The sequence below is a fragment of the Oncorhynchus keta genome, unplaced genomic scaffold, assembly GCF_023373465.1.
Source record: "Oncorhynchus keta strain PuntledgeMale-10-30-2019 unplaced genomic scaffold, Oket_V2 Un_scaffold_3208_pilon_pilon, whole genome shotgun sequence".
Taxonomy (NCBI): domain Eukaryota; kingdom Metazoa; phylum Chordata; class Actinopteri; order Salmoniformes; family Salmonidae; genus Oncorhynchus; species Oncorhynchus keta.
In genome coordinates this window covers 983305-1003286 of record NW_026290915.1, presented here as the reverse complement: position 1 = coordinate 1003286, position 19982 = coordinate 983305, and the positions used below count along the sequence as shown (strand labels likewise).

The 19982-nt window shown below is 43.2% G+C and overlaps 2 protein-coding genes across 3 annotated transcripts; both read left to right on the top strand.

The window, feature by feature from the left end:
* Nucleotides 1–2183: 2183 nt before the first annotated feature.
* Nucleotides 2184–5127, top strand: LOC127928666 (gastrula zinc finger protein XlCGF57.1-like). The gene is made up of 2 exons (XM_052515847.1): nucleotides 2184–2929; nucleotides 3722–5127. The coding sequence occupies exons 1-2, from the start codon at nucleotides 2602–2604 to the stop codon at nucleotides 4882–4884; spliced, it is 1491 nt and encodes a 496-aa protein (XP_052371807.1). The 5' UTR covers nucleotides 2184–2601; the 3' UTR covers nucleotides 4885–5127.
* Nucleotides 5128–6678: 1551 nt separating this feature from the next.
* Nucleotides 6679–19870, top strand: LOC118372579 (transaldolase). 2 transcript variants are annotated; one of them, XM_052515849.1, is made up of 8 exons: nucleotides 9650–9870; nucleotides 13904–14027; nucleotides 16476–16583; nucleotides 17001–17132; nucleotides 17411–17586; nucleotides 17773–17970; nucleotides 19120–19265; nucleotides 19421–19870. In XM_052515849.1, the coding sequence occupies exons 1-8, from the start codon at nucleotides 9771–9773 to the stop codon at nucleotides 19451–19453; spliced, it is 1017 nt and encodes a 338-aa protein (XP_052371809.1). In that variant the 5' UTR covers nucleotides 9650–9770; the 3' UTR covers nucleotides 19454–19870. The 2 variants fall into 2 exon arrangements, 1 of the variants encoding a protein (XP_052371809.1); XR_008131759.1 differs by lacking the exons at nucleotides 16476–16583; nucleotides 17001–17132; nucleotides 17411–17586; ... (1 more) ...; nucleotides 19120–19265; nucleotides 19421–19870 and adding an exon at nucleotides 6679–6992 and having other exon boundaries at nucleotides 7291–9870; nucleotides 13904–13971.
* Nucleotides 19871–19982: the final 112 nt, after the last annotated feature.

Here is a 19982-nt window from a genome sequence, read left to right as displayed (position 1 = left end):
CCATTAATCGAATGGGTTCTAATAACTGATCGGTAAATGCAGTAGAGCTTTGACAAATCCAATTTACTTAACTAAACATGGCCATTAACAATTACATAATAACACAAGGCTACAATAATAAACTTAAGAAAGCAGTTAAGAACAAATTATTATTTACAATGATAGCCTACCAAAAGGCAAAAGGCCTCCTGCGGAGACAGGGGCTGAGATTAAAAATACTATAAAAATATAGGACAAAACACACATCACGACAACAGAGACACCACAACACTACATAAAGAGAGACCTAAGACAACAACATAGCCTGGCAGCAACACATGACAACACCGAATAGTAGCAACACAACATGACAACAACACGGTAGCAAAACAACATGGCAGCAGCACAACATGGTACAAACATTATTGGGAAAAGACAACAGCACAAAGGGCAAGAAGTTAGAGACAACAATACATCAGGCGAAGCAGCCTAAACTGTCAGTAAGAGTGTCCATGATTGTGTCTTTTGGGTGTTTTTTTGCAGCTCGTTCCAGTCGCTAGCTGCAGCGAACTGAAAAGAGGAGCGACCCAGGGATGGGCATGCTTTGGGGACCTTTAACAGAATGTGGCTGGTAGAACGGGTGTTGTATGTGGAGGATGAGGGCTGCAGTAGATATCTCAGATAGGGGGGAGTGAGGCCTAAGAGGATTTTATAAATAAGCATCAACCAGTGGGTCTTGTGACAGGTATACAGAGATGACCAGTTTACAGAGGAGTATAGAGTGCAGTGATGTGTCCTATATGGAGCATTGGTGGCAAATCTGATGGCCGAATGGTAAAGATGTTAGCCACAGTGGGACTTTTTTATATAAAAGGGCTTTATAAATGAAAACATAGCAATGTATCAACCTACGTGACATCATGGGGCCAACCAACTTTCTGGTAGAGAATGTAGTGATGAGTACTAAAATCATCACCCATAATAAAGCGCATTGTGCTATGATAAACTGCATCTAGCAGCATCCCACCCTGCATCCCACTGCTGGCTTGCTTCTGAAGCTGAGTGGGGTTGGTCCTGGTCAGTCCCTGGATGGGAGACCACATGCTGTTGGAGGGACAGCAGCAAGCACTCTTTCGTCTGGTCTAAAAAATATCCCAATGCCCAATGGCAGTGATTGGGGACATTGCCCAGTGTAGGGTGCTGACTTTTGGATGGGATGTTAAACAGGTGTCCTGACTCTCTGAGGTCATGAAAGATCCCATGGCACTTATCATAAGAGTAGGGGTGTTAACCCTGGTGTCCTGGCTAAATTCCCAAGCTGTCCCTCATACCATCACGGTCACCTAATCATCCCCAGTTTACAATTGGCTCATTAATCCCCCTCCTCTCCCCTGTAACTATTCCCCAGGTCGTTGCTGTAAATGAGAACGTGTTCTCAGTCAATTTACCTGGTAAAATAACGTTCAAATAATCAATCAAATCTACCGGCTTTAATGAATTGGCAGCCGCATTCATATAGATGATGTCGCCATAATCTAGGCCGATAGGAACGTTAACTGAATAATCTGCTTTCTACTATTTAGCGAGAGGCAATACCTATATTTCTATAGAAGAAGCACATTTTTATACTCAGTTTATTAACTAACTCATCAATGTGTTTTATAAAAGGCAGCTTTTCATCTATCCAGATGCCCATATATTTGTAAGCACGGACACAATCAATGTGGACACCATCCAAAGTACATGTGCTTAAATCAGACTTATTTTTATGCGCTCTACAGAAAAACATATACTTCGTTTTACCTGCATTCACAGGCAGGAAAGAAGAGGAATTTGTACGCTTCAGTGGATTTACTGTAAATGTTGAGATAGAGCTTGAAAAGCTGTCGGTTGATTTAGCTGTCTTCATCAAGATAGTACATCAGTTTCTCAATTGTCTGAAAGATTGCCAGTCCACCAGAGTCAATTCCTCTTGCTTTAGCCCGGGCATTATTTATCTTCTGAATAAACTCAAGATAATTCCGAAGAAAACCAAGGGTTCGATCTATCTTTGACTCTGAATTGTTTAAAGGAGACGTGTTTATCTGCCAGAGGAGTAAATATGGAGGACACATTTTCTAGAGCCAACTCAAGGTCAGGAATACAGGGGACGGTGGCTCAATCAGAGTAGAACATGTCATTAAAAATAACTTGATTAGAAAACGTTTTGCAATTTATGTTCTTAATTAAACAAGGATTAGTATTTTCATCTGTCTCGTATACTAATACATACTATGGGACAAAGATCACTGAGATCATATGCAAATACTCGATTAGACAAATATTTGTGGGGGTTATTTGTAAGAATGAAATCAATCAATTAAGAGTTAAGAGGGTTTTTCACATTTAGCTGTGTGGGTTTTGAGATCAATTGAGTCAGATTAAAATCAATACATATACTTTTCAATTGATCTGAGGCCGGGGATAGCCAATCCAGATTCAAATTCCCGAAAATGTCCATAATTGTAGCCCAAACCAGGAAAACCTCGGACATGGCGACTCAGACTGAACTCTATTTGTTTAAATGATGTTTGCGCACAGAGTTGGGTTGGTTCACGTGCGCTCCTCCAGTACAAGCACCAGATGGCGGTAGCACAATTTATGTTTTGCTCTATTCGGGCAATGAACACAGTCAGCTCTTACTCTGTGGTTCTAGACGCAGTTCCTCTCAGGAAGTGTTGCATGAACGAATCTCCCTCGACAGTCATTCCACAGAAAATGTCCAAGTTACAGTTGTTGCAAGCGTTTTTCTCCGACCGATTAACAACAGTGGCCGTAGAGATATCCGTGGCAGTGGAAAAGGTGTTTGCCGAGTACCAGGATGAGATCTCTCGTTCAAAGGAGGAGACTCAACGCCTGCAGAGGCTGCTGGATTCGGTTTTTAATCCCGATGTAAAATTACACAAAGCAGGTAAACTATCAACAAGCTTGCCATTAGCTGCTTTTAGCAACACTGGTGTATTTACACAATAGTGTTGACCCTTCGTTAAGCCCCGCCACCGACTATTTGACAACCAATCGCAGCTCCAATGCAATTGTCGTCGAGCGACACCTCGGACAAACTCACGTTTGAATCCACTGACATTTTTTACAATTATTATCAATACCAGTCTGTACTGTATGGGATTTCGTTTATTTTACGCCTGCTACCTTATGGGTTTGGAAACGCTGTCAGCAGGGTCACTGCCCTTTAAATACGTCACTCATTGAGCGGATTCGATTATGCTGAGCCGGAGCACCGGTCTATGGCCCGTGATGTGAACAGGCGAAAGTGGTGAGGGAGGAGCATCCTTTTCAAATGGAACAGTCATCTGCGCCGCTCGGCCATGTTGTCGACAAGCCAGCATGGTGCATCGTCCGGAAACATACAACATCTCTCCTATGTTAGGCTTTTCAATCTAGTTTGGAAGGCAGATTAAGTGTTTTTATCAAAAGCAATCACGTGTGCATGTGAAAACAGAGTCCTACTCTACGTGTGCTAATTAATCACTTTTGTTTTGCGCCGACTTTACCGTGGGACTTGAATGGGGCACCTGGCTCAAATACACCAGCCTTAATAAAAACACCTATATAACGCCGTGTATGTAAATTATGCTAACATTAGCTAATAAATTATGTAATTACAGTCTCAAGTCACAGAGGGTGATTATTTATTGAAATGTCTAGATTTTTCTTGAAAGTTATTTCATATCTTTCTTTCCAGACCCCCCGCAGCTCACTCTCACTGTTTCTGGAGATGAGGTTCCCCCTGAGCAGCAGCACTTTGAGGAGGAGTGGAGCGATCAAGAGATCATCGAGTCCATATTCATTTCCCCCTGTGTGGAAATCAACAGTGATCAGGACTCACCCGAATGCTCACGACTTTACCAAACTCTGAAGAACTCCCTTCCCACCATTGTAGCAGAACCGATCCAAACAAATCCAGATGGAGAGGACAACAAAATATCAGAATCTACCAGTGACACTCCCCTCACACAATTAAAGCCTCTCAAAAAGAAGAGAACACGGTTAAAGAAAGGACAAAGATCTTATATCTGCACCGAGGGCAAGACAACCAGTGAGTTGAAAGCGCCATTGAGGCTTCACACAAGGAAGAGGCTCTACAGTTGTACCGAGTGCACGGCAACCTATGACAGACCGTGTCATTTGGAAATACACAAGAGAACTCACACAGGTGAGAAACCATACGAGTGCAAAGACTGTGGTAAATGCTTCAACCGCAAGAATAGCCTAACGATGCATATGCTAACTCACACAGGGGAGAAATCGTTCTGCTGCCATGAATGTGGCAAACGCTTCGGTCTAAACACGAGACTGATACTTCACATGAGGACACACACAGGGGAGAAGCCACACAAGTGCCCTTTCTGTGCCAGATGCTTTACATTTCCAAGTCACTTAAGTCGTCACAAGAAGCTCCACACAGGAGAGAGACCACATCAATGCAATGTATGTGGGAAATGCTACACGCGGAAGGAGCACCTGACAGACCACATGACATCCCACAGTGGAGCAAAACCATACAGCTGTATGCAATGTGGCAAATGCTACGCACTGCAAGGAAACCTGAGAGCGCATATGGCGAGTCACACGGGGAATAAGTTGTTGTGCAGGTGCGCTGTGTGTGGATTAGCTGTTCTAAATCTAAGTCGCCACATGCAAGAAGTTCACACAGGAGGCAAACAGCATCAGTGCCAAGATTGTGGGAAGTGCTTCAACCGAAAGGAAAAAGTGACAGAGCACATGAGGACTCACACGGGAGAGAAACCCTATCGATGTCATGATTGCGGCGAATGCTTTAGGCTCAATGTAACCCTGAAGAAACACATGATGACACACACATCTGCGGCAACTGCTGTTCCATGAGAGAAGATGTGAGAACTCAAGATGGGACATACACAGGGAGAAATCTGTGTAGCGCAATGCATGTTTCAGCAATATTGTTTTAGATGTTTCAATGTTCACATTCAATGTTCATTTTTATTCACTTGTTTTGATACATGGTCCATTTGTAACTTTCATCTCAAAGTCAACCTTTATCTGTCTGAACCTTTCAGCCGTTGTTGGTGCTTTCTGTTGGTATCAATAAAAAAATGATCAACATGGAAACTCACTGCTGTTTCTATAAAGCACAAAGACTGCATTTCTAACACCCTGAGTCCCTATGGTAGAATCTTACTCAGGACATCGGAAACATGTTTTAGTTTTATAAATGACTGTCTGTCGACTTGGGAGCAGAGAGGGAGTTTCTCCACTTTTGTAAACTATGTGCACTCCAAGGATATTTGTTGCAGGGCTCATTGTTCAGTAAATATGACTTGATTAACAAGAGACCGTTATTATGACAGCCTATTTTTCATCAAAACTCTGCTCAGGTAGATGGAAACGTGGTAGATGGAAATGTGGTAGATGGAAACGTGGTAGATGGAAATGTGGTAGATGGAAACGTGGTAGAAACGTGACCGTTCATGATCCAGGGCATCAGGTAGCCTAGCGGTTAAGAGCGTTGTGTCAGTAACTGAAAGGTTGCTGGTTTGAGTCCCCGATCAGACTAGGTGAAAAATCTGTAGATGTGCCCTTGAGCAAAGCACTTAACACTAACTGCTCCTGTAAGTCGCTCTGGATAAGAGTTTCTGCTAAATCAGCAGATCTCAAACTTCTCCTCAGCGACCCCCAGTCATTCCAGTTATTTGATGTGTTCCAGAGTTAGCGCCCCTGATTCAACTTGTTAACTAATTAGGTGAACAAATCCGTTGCTCTGCCGTTGAGCAAGGCACTTAACCCTAACTGCTCCAGGGGTGCTGTACAACGGTTACCCTGTTCATGACCCCCTCCCTGCGGGTGTCTCAGGGAGATTTGGGATATGCAACAACAAAAATGTCAGGACAAATATATCACCCCCCAAATAATAATGATTCATTATCAAGCCCTTGAATAGGTGGATCAGGTGAGCTAGTTCACAGCTACAACAAAATAGTGAAAAGTTTGTGGGTCCCGAGGAGAGTTATGGTACACGGTATTTTATTAGGATCCACATTAGCTCTTGTGAAAGCAGCAGCTACTCTTCCTGGGGTTCACGCAAAACATGACATAATACAGAACATTAATAGACAAGGCCAGAACTATATCAATTTAAAAATGGCACACGTAGCCTACATATCAATACATACAAACTATCTAGGTCAAATAGGAGAGAGGCGTTGTGCCGTGAGGTGTTGCTTTATCTGTTTTTTGATGCAGTCAGTCTCCCCTCAACTCTTAGCCAACACCAAGTAATTTAGTCTCCCCAACTTGTTCAACAGCCACAACATTCATTACCAGATTCAGCTGAGGTCTAGAACTTAGGGAATGATTTGTACCAAATACAATGCTCTTGGTTTTAGAGATGTTCAAGACCAGTTTATTACTGGCCACCCGTTCCAAAACAGACTGCAACTCTTTGTTACGGGTTTCAGTGACTTCATTAGCAGTTGCTGATGCGTATATGGCGCATCACTGTGCTAAATGTAATCAATCCATCCATACCCATTCTGCTCTGTCCTTTCTATGTGCACTGAGCTATAAGAACAACGGCTTTTACTCCAATACAGCAGGTGGCAGTGCAATGTCGGTTACGACGTTTCAGCCAATAAATGAACCATGAAAAAACAGAGGCAGTGTTTACGACTTTTTTACGACAACATGTTCTTACTTTTCTCTGTTTACGTCCTAGTCCTGTTCAACACATATATCCCTAATCTTTGTCGTGGCTCAATGTTATTACCTTATTAAACCTAAAATGTCTAAACTACATTCGTTGAATGCGTTTCTTACTGCCCGATTAACTGCGGCGGCTGTGGATATATTCGGGGCAGTGGAGAAGACTATAACAGCGTACCAGGAAGAAGTCTCCAGATCAAAAGTGGAGAACGACCATCTACGGAGGCTGTTGCTAGATTTCGGTTTCAAACCTGATAGAGAATCACAAATACCAGGTGTGTAAGACGAATCAGCAACCTATGGTTCTGTAAACATTATTACGATGATTATCTAGCTAGTTAGACAACTGTGACAACCATAGGACTAGTTCATGACTGCTGAACTGTGCTGAACCTCGATTGTTATTAGCTAGCTAATCAGGCATCGGAATTAGATAGCGATCACTTCTCACTGCACTCTGTAATGTTAGTGTGAGTCTAGTCTGTAAATGTGTTGTGAGCTAAGGGGAAGAAGTAAAAGTGAAGTGTGTTGATATATCTCAATGGTAAGTAACTTCCCTATCTTTCCTTTCAGACCCCCAGCAACTCACTGTCTCTGTCTCTGGAGAGGAGCTTCCCTCTAAGCAGGAGTGGAGTGATCAAGAGGACACAGAGACCATATTCATTCCCCCCTGTGTGGAAAGTGCCAGTGATCAGGACTCACCCCAGAGCTCATACCTTTACCAAATTGGGAAGAACAGCAAGAGGGACTCTCTTCCCACCAACTCAACAGAACCGATCAAAACCAATCATGATGGAGAGGACTACGGGGCATCAGAATCAACCAGTAACTCTCAGACCATGTCAAAGTCAAAACATACACAGGCAAAGAAAGAAGAAAGTCCTCTTGACACTGGGATAACCAGTGAGCTGAGAGCACCAATGGTGGCTCACACAGGTGATAGGCCATACAAGTGCCCTGTGTGCAGGAAAAGGTTTACTAATAACAACCATTTAAAAACACATCAGAGAATTCACACAGGGGAGAGGCCACATTGGTGCAAAGAATGTGGTAAGTGCTTCAACCGCAAGGGGGATCTGGGCACACACATGAGGACTCACACAGGAGAGAAACCGTACCAGTGCAGCGTTTGTGGCAAAAGCTTCAGGCGAAACCGACTGAATGAGCATATGAGGGTACACACAGGGGAAAGACCCTATCGGTGTGCCGACTGTGAGAAGGGCTTTATTTCAGTAAGTGACCTAAAACGCCACCAGCGCATTCACACGGGAGAAAAGCCTTTTAGGTGTGACAGTTGCGGAAAATGCTTCAGTCAGATGACAACCTTGAAGAAACATATGAGGACTGTTCATAAGAAGGTTCAATTACAGAGCAGTGAGGAAAGCCCAGATCCCTGCTAGCATTACGGACTCCTGTTCATTTATGTGATAATGACAAACAGCACAGGACATATCTTATGTTAACCTTGGTACCATCTGCGTGTGCCTTAGACAATTTCTCTGACTATCGCTGTCATTCATTCATGCATGCAATTTTGTGTGTTGTAAATCTCTTCTACAGAACAGTTGCTTTCTTTCAGGACACTGCTCTAACACCAAGATCTACCAGATGACAATCATCATGTGTTGTTGTTACTTGACATTAAAGTGGATATACTGGGGGCTTTCAAACTCTGTGCCAACATTGATAGAATGAAATAATAATACTTTTTTGGGGGGGTCTTATTTGTCCTATTGCACACAAGTGTGTAATGGAAACGTGTTTGTTGCATATCCCAACTGACCCTAAGACACCCTCAGTGAGTGGGGTTACGGCCAGGGTCACCCTTGTCCAGTTCCCCTGGGGCAATTGGGTTAAGCACTTTGCTCAAGGGCCCAGCAACAGATTTATTTCACCTTGTCGGCTCCGGGATTCAACCAGTGACCTTTCAGTTGCTGGCCCAACACTCTAACCCCGAGGCTACCTGCTGCCCAAGTTTGGAACAGTCACAAATCCCTCGCTAAAGCATGTGCAGAAACCTGCAACTAACTCATTGCCATGTGACCAAACTCTTGGGGTTGTTTTTACACATCCAGATTATGCCTAGTCCTGGACCATAACATACTTTCAACAATCTCTTCAACAAGAATGATTTTGAATCCAGGACTAGGTTTAACCTGTATTCGGGAAAGCGGCCCCTGGTATTTTCGTTTGAGATGTTTTGCCAGGCCTAATGTTAGGTTGTTAATCAGAGCAATGAACTAAAAAGTGTCCAACACACTGTTTGTCATATCCTGTATGTACCCTGAATATACATACACAAAGACATCTATCAAGGCAAAATAGTTACGTTGTTTTTTATTATTGTTATCTTTATTATAAATGTTAGCTTTTTCATTTGTTTTTGTAAACCACATTAACAAGTATGATTTACGTAGATAATTGCATTCCATACTTGAATTTTATAGTCGAACTGAATGTTCCCCATTACTTCTGTGCATGGCTGACTTGTTCAACAGTCTCATAAGTTCTTCAGCTCAGCTAAATATTGTAAACTAATATGTTTATCAAGTTATGTAGGTAAGATTTTGTTAATTCATTACAGATTATATCCTGCATTATCTATTACAGATGGACTTTGTACTACATTATATTCATCTATTCAAATATGAAGTGCATGAGCCTACAACCTTGACACAACCAACAATCTTGGTATTTTCCTTTGAGTTTCTTTGCTTTTAGTATGTTTTCATAATCAGAGCAATGAAAAAAGACATACTGTGTACAACACCTGATGCATGCACCTTAAATATACACAAGAGGTCTATGAACTACTTCCCCGACAAGTCATTCTATTGGCCAATTCAAGTAGCAGTACGAGGCGTGAGAGCAAGTATCGTTCTCCATTGGACGAGAGCAACTTGTTGCTTCAAACCGATTTCAAACAGCCAACGTGCGCGCCCCTGTCTCTCCAGCTTCCGAGCGCCGCCGTCCACACCGCGCTTTCGTCGATCCAAAATTCCGTCTGTCTCACGTGCTTTGTGAATATAAAAGCTCTCTTGTTTCCCTTCATCATGAGTAGTGTGTCACCAGACAAACGGCGAAAGATGGAGTCGGCGTTGGAGCAGCTGAAGAAACACACGGTGGTCGTGGCGGACACCGGAGACTTCAACGGTAACAGATTGGATTGACCGCAATGCACTAACGTTACTTGCCAAGGCCAGGCAGGCATTCGCTAGAACACATTGATGTAACATGTTGCCATTTTTATAGCTGCGTTATCTACTTCTCGTAGTCTGCTCGAATATTAATTTCGATAAACTTTCTATGTTTTTAGATTTTAAATGTTGCTAGCTAGCTGTCGTATCATGTTTGGTTAATAATTAACTTACTGCACTTGTGGTTAACGTTAGCTAGTTATGACCACGGCTCTTGCACGTTCCATGCATTGCAACTTGATCGCTAATGTTAATTAACTATGGGAAGAACTATATAGTTATTGGTTTCCATTTTCAGGTTTTGTCTAATTTAGAAGACGTTGTGAGCTATCAAACAGGAATTGCAATTTTAAAACAATGACTTACTCCTCTCAGGGCACGCACGTTAACGCTGTCACGCCCAACTACTCAACATTGGTTCTCCCACGTGACACTAATGGGGTTTAGTTAAATAACACTAAATGCAGAAGACAACCTAAAAGACCGTTCAGCGTAGTTGGTTAGCTACATATGACTTATACAAATGCCATGTTCACTCCCCTCGACTGACATTACTGTCTCCCAGATTCAGAGAACTGGTTCCTCTTCCGTTTGAATAAGGAAGTAGGAATGATGTAATCCGTTAGTTCCATTGTGGTGTAAACCAAACATTTCCTCATGCTTGCACTGCAAGTCAGGATGACAAGACAGAAACGGTTTACCTGCCACAGGGTAATGTTAACCAGGCTCAAATGGGGCACACTGTAAGTGGATAGGCTTTGATGACATGCTGCTTCAGTCTACACAATGTTTCTTCTCAGGATAAGTGAAGTGGTGTTGGAGCTTCACTGGTTTTGGTCCCTGAATGCAGTTGTCTTTAGGACAGGGTTATTTTCAAATGTCTTTGTTCTCTATAGAAAACCTAAAGAATGTCTATAGGACCAGTCACTCAAATGGCCTATGATTCTGAAGATTGACCAAGGAATCTGACCTTGCTTCATGCCTCAGTAGTTCAGTTTTTAGACTGTGGTGAGGGGAACCTTGATGTACCCATAGGCCCAATTCCATGTTGTGAAAGGGTGCGCTTGGCCAAATCTCATTGTGAAAGGACCTCACTGGCCAACTCTTGTGTGACACAGTGCATTCATTGGTCAACTGGTTTGAAGACTGTGAAACCCTGACTGCAATACTGAAGGACAGTTGAACCACATCAGTTAGTATAGTATGGTGCTACAGTCATTTTACCAGTAGGTCGTGTCCAGTAGGATTAAAACAGGAACAATCACTTTCAAACTTGATCAAGTTCAATTAGTAACTCTTGTCTGGCATATAGTGTGATATCATATGGATGTTTATCCATATTGCAAAGCCTAATACATTGTCTACCTTAGCTTAAATAACTGAACGTAGCTGACTCGTGATGGCTTAAGTGTGGCCTCATTGACAATATTTTGCTGGCATGCAGAATGGTGAACAGCTCAGTTGTACAATTCATCAGTTATCCCATTGATGGGGAGGGTGTACATTTAATCTCTTTCAATGGAATAAATGCATCAGATTACATTGGCACAGAACATGCTTTATCTTGCCAGTTGCTGTCTTTGTTCAAATGGGGGTGGTTAGTGTCTTATCTTAGGGTTGGTCTCTGTGGAGGCTTACATGGCTGGACTGATTTAGCTAAGCCTTATTCATTACATTTACATTTACATTTAAGTCATTTAGCAGACGCTCTTATCCAGAGCGACTTACAAATTATTCCTTCAAGAAAAGACCTCGCCAACAGACGAGGGCTTCTGCTATGAGAATTACTAAAATAAACAACAAATGAAAAGTGCCTCATTACTTTTCTCAAAGGAACACACTTATGGCATCTACCTATCCTTACATGTTGTAAAACCCACACGTGTCATCTGTCAGATTGACTGGTTGCAAGCACAAGCTTGATTAAATTTGAGCAACCCTTTTTTTTTCTTGTCCCTGTGAAATATGACAGTGCTTGGTTAAAAGTGCAACCCTGTACTCTTCCTGAACCATGTGGGAAACACATGGTCACTAGTGTTTATGCATGGCAGTCATCTGGTGTGCATCAGGTGTGCATAACAAATGGGAAGTAGTCTGCAAATTGCAGTAACACTTTAGCCTGAGGTTGTCCTTTTAACATGCCATGTTACTCTAACTACTTTAGTAATCTCAGTGCGGTTACTGCACTGTGGTAATTGCAGATGTGGCACATAATCATTGAACTATAGTGAAAAAGACAGGAACTTTGGTTTCTAATTGGATGTGTTAATACATACATTCTATATAACTACCAGGTATTTGAAGTGTAGGCTTAATCCAAATATCTGAGCCCCTGGGGTATGCCTCAAGCCCTCATTGAACAGTTACACAATCTGTCTTGATAAAGTGAATCCAAAGCTCTTGATGTGGAGAATTGTCTGCATGTTTTTCCACAAACACAATATTTTCTGCCTGCCTAGTTCATCTTTCTCCAAAGACCTCCAACAGATAATTCAGCTACCAGAAGTTTGTACTGTTCATTCACAAACGGCGTGTTTGGATATGCTATTTTGGCTTGTTTAATCACTGCCAATAATACATACTGGTGGGATTGGATTGCAAATTGCTGCCTGTGACAGATCCAGCCATAAGGACTGGCTAAAAGAGTAGGGTATTTGACCAGAATGAGATGGTGAGAGCCTAGAATGTGTTAGTTGTTTTCAGAGAAACACAGGGGGCCTTTGTGCTTCATTGTGTTGCCTACTCTCTGTCAGTGGCAGACGCTTGGCCAGCTGGTCTAAAGCCCATCGCCACAGGCCTCCCTCACTGTAGCTGACATGGCATATCGCAACGATGGGACTATACTAATCAAAACTGGAACCGGCGAGTACCCTGACCGTAGGTTAACACGGCTATAGTAAAGGCCCTCCAGTGTAAAGTAGGAAAAGCAAGACAATTGTGGGCTAACTTGAAAATACAACCTTTTTGTATTGCAATGGATGACAGGTAGCCTAGTGGTTAGCGCATTGGACTAGTAACCGAAGGGTTGCAAGATCGAATCCCCGAGCTGACAAGGAAGTTAACCCACTGTTCCTAGGCTGTCATTGGAAAATAAGAATTTGTCAACTAACTTGCCTAGTTAAATAAAGGTAAAATATTTTTTTTTTTTGTTTTTCATTCAAATTTTCACTCTTACCCTGATGTTGCACTCTGTATTAGACCTTCACCTAGGATGCTTCACTACTAGGCTACCTCGCAGGCTAAAGGGATTTAACCTTGAATGTTTAATTTGAACATCGGGTGTCATTCTTCTACTGCAGTGTTGCAGGTACACAATGGGCTGTTTTTCCTCCCAGTGTTCTGCTTTAGTTGAGGAAACTGCTGTTGGCTTGTACCTACAGTAGAGGTCACTGTTTGAGACCAGTGCTTCTTGACCCATCCAGAGCTTTCTGTAGTTGTGTCTCCTGTATAAGTGACTTTATTCAAAATGGGCATAGGCAATATCTGTAGACCTTTTACTGAGTTATTTCACAGCTACACATCTCAGGATAAGATTGGTGAATGAAGTTGTGTCCTATGAAGGCTTGTATGTACCTTGACTGGAGGCTTCCCAGACGAAACAGTTCGGTTGAGTTACTGTTTTTAATTTTTGGACTTTTCTGGCGGCAAGCGGAAGTTTGGAGCCAAAGTCTACGCCCACTTGTAGGTGATTGGTCAACAGTGGGGTTTCTTCAAAGTATTTGTTATTCAACAAGTGACTCTTTTTCATTGAAATACTGCACCAAACAGCTCATGTAAAATTGCGTGAGATCTCCTTGGCAAATGCGTCACTAAGAAATCTGTCATTTAATGTTTTTCAGATTATTTTGAGGAAGTGTACTGGCTACGGTGTCTCAATGGACAAACAGTACTGTGGCCACTTTCTCATTTTTCATGCATAGGTCTAGTGAGGCTATGAACACCTAGTGTTGTGAGCTGTTCTTAACTTGTTGTCTCCCACTTCTGAACAGCCATTGAAGAGTACAAGCCCCAGGATGCCACCACCAACCCTTCCCTCATCCTGGCTGCTGCCAAGATGGCCGCCTACCAGCATCTGGTCGACCAGGCCATCAAATACGGCATCGCCAAGGGCGGGTAAGATGGGCACTCAAATGTTTACAACCCCTACCCTTTCAATGATTGGTGAAATAAGCTCATGTGGTCATATTGCAACTCTGCACTGCTTCTACATTTGTATAGTAGGTCAGTGGCTTCACTGACATCCCCTTTAAACAATGGGATTTTGAGTGAACAAAGAACCAGGTGTTTTCCCTTTGCTCAAGATAAGTGTTAATGCAGGTGCCCTGAGGGTGCTGTTCAGTCTGCCTTGCCTCGCACATGCCTACATGCGCCTACAAACTACATGCGTTTCACGGTCGCTTCGCCCTGTTATGAACATTGTCTTGGTGACTGACAACTTTTAAGGTGTCCATTTGCAACTGGCGCCTAATCATTTAGTCTAAAGAACAAATATTTCCAAGCCACTAAAGTACATCTGAAGACATCAGTTTTGGGCTTTCCTCTTCATTTAGTTGCCTTGTTTAGAATGTCATATTTCCAAGCCTCTAATGTACTTTAGAGAATATTCATCAGTGCCAAATCAAATGCATTGAGTAAGATTGAGGTGAGAACATGAATACTGGAAAGTGAATGAACATTTCAAGTTTATTACAGCACTTAATAAACTGGGTAGTTTGAGCCCTGAATGCTGATAGATATACCACGGCTGTACCACAGGTATAAACTTTATTTTTTACTGCTCTTACGTTGGTAAGTTTAATCGCAATAAGGCACCTTGCTTTGTTATGTGGCCAATATGCTAAGGTTTGTATACAGACACGTGTGTCGTGCATTAGAACAGCCCTTAGCTGTGGTGTTTTTTGGCCATATACCACACCCCCTGGGCCTTACTGCTTAAATATACACATTAACACCTGCTCTTTCCATGTGACTGACCAGGTGAAAGCTATGAGCCCATGTCACTTGTTAAATCCACTTCAAACCGACAGAGTTCAGTGTCAAATCTGAGAGCCTGTTGTCTGGGCCTCTGGCAGTCTCTATGGGGTGCCACAGGGTTCAATTCTTGGGCCGACTTCTCTGATATATCAATGATGTCGCTCTTGCTGCTGGTGTCACTGATCCACCTCTACGCAGACGACACCATTCTGTATACTTCTGGCCCTTCTTTGGACACTTAACAACCCTCCAGACGCGTTTCAATGCCATACAACTCTCCTTCCCATACAACTCTCCTTCCCATACAACTCTCCTTCCCATACAACTCTCCTTCCCATACAACTCTCCTTCCATGGCCTCCAACTGCTCTTAAATACAAGTAAAACTAAATGATGTTCTTCAACCGATTGCTACCTGCCCTCCTGTCCAGCATCACTACTCTGGGTGGTTCTGACTTAGAATATGTGGAGAACTACAAATACCTAGGTGTCTGGCTAGACTGTAAACTCTCCTTCCAGACCCACATCAAACATCTCCAATCCAAAGTGAAATCTATAATTGGCTTCCTGTTTTGCAACAAAGCATCCTTCACTCATGCTGCCAAACATACCATCATAAAACTGTCCATCTTACCGATCCTCGACTTTGGTGCTGTCATTTACAAAATAGCCTACAACACTTTACTCAACAAATTGGATACAGTCTATCACAGTGCCATCTGTTTTGTCACCAAAGCCCCATATACTAACCACCACTGCGACCTGTACGCTCTCGTTGGCTGGCCCTCACTTCATACTCATCACCAAACCCACTGGCTCGAGGTCATCTACAAGACCCTGCTATATTAAGTCCCCCCTTATCTCTGCTCGATGGTCACCATGGCTGCACCCACCTGTAGCACACGGTCCAGCAGGTATCTCACTTGTCTCCCCCAAAGCCAATTCCACCTTTGGCCGCCTCTCCTTCCAGTTCTCTGCTGCCAATGACTGGAACGAACTACAATAATCTCTGAAACTGGAAACGCTTATCTCCCTCACTAGCTTTAAGCACCAACCGTCAGAGCAGCTCACAGATCACTGCACCTTTACATAGCCCATCTGTAAATAGCCTAAACAACTACCACTTCCCCTACTGTATTTATTTTGCACCCCAGTATTTCTACTTTGCACATCTACTGTCAAATCTACCATTCCAGTGTTTTAATTGCTATATTGTATTTACTTTGCCACCATGGCCTATTTATTTATTGCCTTTACCTCTCTTACCTCGCCTCATTTGCTCACATTGTATATAGACTTATTTTTCTACTGTATGTTTTACTCAATGTGTCGAACTGCTTTGCTTTATCTTGGTCAGGTTGCAGTTGTAAATGAGAACTTGTTCTCAACTTGCCTACCTGGTTAAATAAAATCAGTGTAGACAGGGAGCAGACTGGTTAAAGGAGGTGGGGGTGCAACTCAATGTCTGGTGTACTCTTAAGTAATTACTTGGTTAATAAATCCTTAGTCTACTGCTGAAAGCAATGATACATGTTTGCTATGCTTGAGGTATTGCACCTCACCAGTATCCTGTTCCTGTGTCCATCAGACCTGAGGAGGAGCAGGTCACCAACACCATGGACAAGCTGTTTGTGAGCTTTGGCCTGGAGATCCTGAAGAAGATCCCAGGCAGGGTCTCCACGGAGGTAGACGCCAGGTACAGGAAGCCTCCTCCTGTGCCACTCAGGCCTACATAAGTCGCTCATGACGTGCTTTGTATCTGTCGACACCAGCTATCAGAATAACACCCACTCATACATTTTCAATATGAACGTCTGAACATAGAAATTGATCATGGCTAATGGGAGGGGAATGTTTCATATGAAATTACAGGTAAAAAAATACACAATTCCACAAAGTAGCTGAATGACTTGTTGCCTCAAATGCAACCTGGAGCCTTTACAGATCAGGGTAGCAAATTGATCCTTTAAGTTGACTAGCTCACTGAACAGTCTTTCACGCTCACAGCAGCGCCTCAGACTCAAATGACTGGTATGGAGTCCACATAAAACGGCTCTACCAAATAGTAAGCGTTAATATTTTGATTAACTCAACCTCTTCCACTTGACATTAGGCTTTCGTACGATAAGGATGAGATGGTGTCTCGGGCCCTGGGGCTCATTGCCTTGTACGAAGAGGCTGGTATCAAGAAGGACCGTGTTCTCATCAAGCTCTCCTCAACATGGGAAGGCATCCAGGCTGGCAGGTGTGTGGGGGGGGGGGAGGACATGAGTCATATACCTTAAAGGCATTTTGTCACAGTAAAGTAGAATATTTTCAAAACGTGCCGTTTTTTGTTTTGCCAGAACTGTAATTTGATTCAAATGGGTTAAACAATTTACCTGCTATGTTCTGTCAGTTTACCTCCAACCTAGAAATAATTTTAGTGTCAAACTAAAATGTTTGTTTTGACAGCCATGGAAGCACAGTGAAGCTCTGCTGTTAACTGTCCTTTAATGTGCCTGTCAATGTGTGTACCTGCAGGGAGCTGGAGGAGAAGCACGGGGTCCACTGCAACATGACCCTGCTGTTCTCCTTCGCCCAGGCAGTGGCCTGCGCCGAGGCCAAAGTCACCCTCATTTCACCCTTTGTGGGCCGTATCATGGACTGGTACAAGGAGAACACTGCCCAGAAGAGCTACGAGGCCCATGAGGACCCAGGTATGGGCTGACTGATCTACCATTTGATAGCATGAGTGTTAGCTTCTAAACTTTAGGTTGTCCTCAACAGTCCCAGACCGTACGAGTATAAATATGATGCCTGGCGACATGGGTGTATTGACTTCATTACTGCATTGGAGTGGCTTTATTAGGCATAAACATCTTTATTTTGTTCTCTTCCCTCAGGTGTGATCAGTGTGACCAAGATCTACAACCACTACAAGAAGTATGACTATACCACGGTGGTGATGGGAGCTTCCTTCAGGAACACTGGGGAGGTCAAGGCCCTGGCCGGCTGTGACCTGCTTACCATTTCCCCCGGCCTACTGGGAGAGCTGAGCAAAGACCACAGCACAGTCACGCCAATGCTCACGGTTCAGAAAGGTAACAGGACTCATTGCTACCCCCTACAGGATACTAGTATTATCTCACGTCCCCTCCCTGGAACAGTTGGGAATAAACATGTGTTTTGCTAGCACATTGTGGTTGTCAGATGTGCTGAATACTGTGAAATGCTTACTTATAAGCATCTATCCAACAATGCAGTTAAGATGACATTTACTAAATAAAATAACAATGAGGCTATATACAGGGTATCTGTCCTGAGCCAATGTGCAGGGGTACAGGTTAGTCCATGGAAACAGTCCTGGTGGCCATTTGATTGTTCAGCAGTCTTAAGGCGTGGGGTAGAAACTATTAAGGAGCCTTTTGGACTTGGTGCCCCAGTACAGTAGCAGTGAGGGGGGGTTGTGCCCTCAAATTTGTAAGTCGCTCTGGATAAGAGCGTCTGCTAAATGACTTAAATGTAAATGTAAACTGTCTTGGTGTCTGGACCATGATAATTTGGTGCTGTGGACCTTGACACTTTTAAAACTTGAGTCCTGTTCAATTAAACTTTGTTCTTAAAATAATTTGAATTGGTGCGAACTGTCATGTAGTTGAAGGAAAGCTGGTGAAGTAGGTCTACTTGGGTGACCCCTTGAGGTAGACTCTGAGCCCCGTAAGTTAGTGTTACACACTAGCAGGTCAAAGACCAAGTTTGTTACACCCCTCCTAAGGAGAACTTGCTGAGGCCCCTTCAACATTGGTTATGCAGTCTCTTATGAGTAGGAATGTGTTTATTAGTCTCAATTTGTACCTCGGGCAAAAATGGCTGTATTTCACAAACGTACAGAGCAAAACAAATTAATTTGCTATGCATTTAGGAACTCCTATGTATTTCAATATATTTTCTTTGAGGCTTCTTAAATGGATGCTCATGTCTCTTCCCCTGGGCCAGGTCTGCATTGAGAAAAGGGTATATTTATCCTGCATCCCAATGCATACATTGTTTCCTTCATTAAACACCTGAAACCATTGAGGGGATAATGAGGTCCTCTTAAGTAAAACCATATGCCGTAGGCATTCTGGTAGCTTGCAGCCATACTACCAGTCCTTCAAAGACCTGGGGACGGGGACTACGTAATCCCATTGGACCAAGGATGAATTAAACTAATGGCAATTCATTACATCTCACTTGTGTCCCCTGTTTAGCCAAGGCCTGTGATTTGGAGAAGGTTCACCTGGATGAGAAAGAATTCCGCTGGCAACACAACGAGGACCGCATGGCCGTGGAGAAGCTCTCTGACGGCATCCGCAAGTTCGCTGCCGACGCCATCAAGCTGGAGACCATGATCAAGGTGAGACCGTGACGGAGCGCTGAGGTTGTAAATATTTCTCAATGACCTGTAAAGTAGCAGAAGGTGTGGTGCACATGGTGTCATGCAGGTGACACTTCGACAACCAAGTTCCCTTGCCTTTGTTTCCTCTTTCATATGGTTGTTTCCCTCCACAGGAGAAGATGCTGAATGTGAAGAACGGCCAGTAAAGAGGGACCAGATGTTCAACCCTCCCAGCAGGGAACTATGACTGTTGTGCAACAACCACCACTGGGGCCCCAAGGGACCAACTCTCCCACCTCCCCTGACCCCAAAGTGGGACCCCCTCAACACGAATGACTCGCCACTATAGGCCTGGATTGACTGATTTACTGTATTTTTGTCTTTACTCAATGCAGAGATTGATTTCAATTGTGAATCCAGCACTGATGTAATGTTATTTTTGTTACTTGCAGCACTGTAGATTTGGTCAGAGGAACGAACACACAACTGTCAGGCTCGGCCCAGTCTCTTTACTCATCAGCCCTTTAGTGATCTAGAAAAACAACTTGAAACTGTAACAATTATGAACATTCCTCAGGAAAATGATATGACTGTTATACAAATTAAACTCTTTCCTCAGTGAACCTGTGTTCTGTCCTGAATGTTTCATTAAGGCAGCAGTGGGTATAACAGTTCATGAAGCTTTGTTTTAAGTCTTTCTCTGGCTCACTTGTTGACGTTGCATAAATCTCCCCA

Excerpts from the sequence above, each read along its gene's own strand:
- LOC127928666 (XM_052515847.1), top strand. The coding sequence starts at position 2,602 with ATGGCGGTAGCACAATTTATGTTTTGCTCTATTCGGGCAATGAACACA. Across the intron at positions 2,930-3,721 it reads TGTAAAATTACACAAAGCAG|ACCCCCCGCAGCTCACTCTC; the intron begins GTAAACTATCAA and ends CTTTCTTTCCAG.
- LOC118372579 (XM_052515849.1), top strand. The coding sequence starts at position 9,771 with ATGAGTAGTGTGTCACCAGACAAACGGCGAAAGATGGAGTCGGCGTTG. Across the intron at positions 9,871-13,903 it reads GGACACCGGAGACTTCAACG|CCATTGAAGAGTACAAGCCC; the intron begins GTAACAGATTGG and ends ACTTCTGAACAG. Across the intron at positions 17,971-19,119 it reads AATGCTCACGGTTCAGAAAG|CCAAGGCCTGTGATTTGGAG; the intron begins GTAACAGGACTC and ends TCCCCTGTTTAG.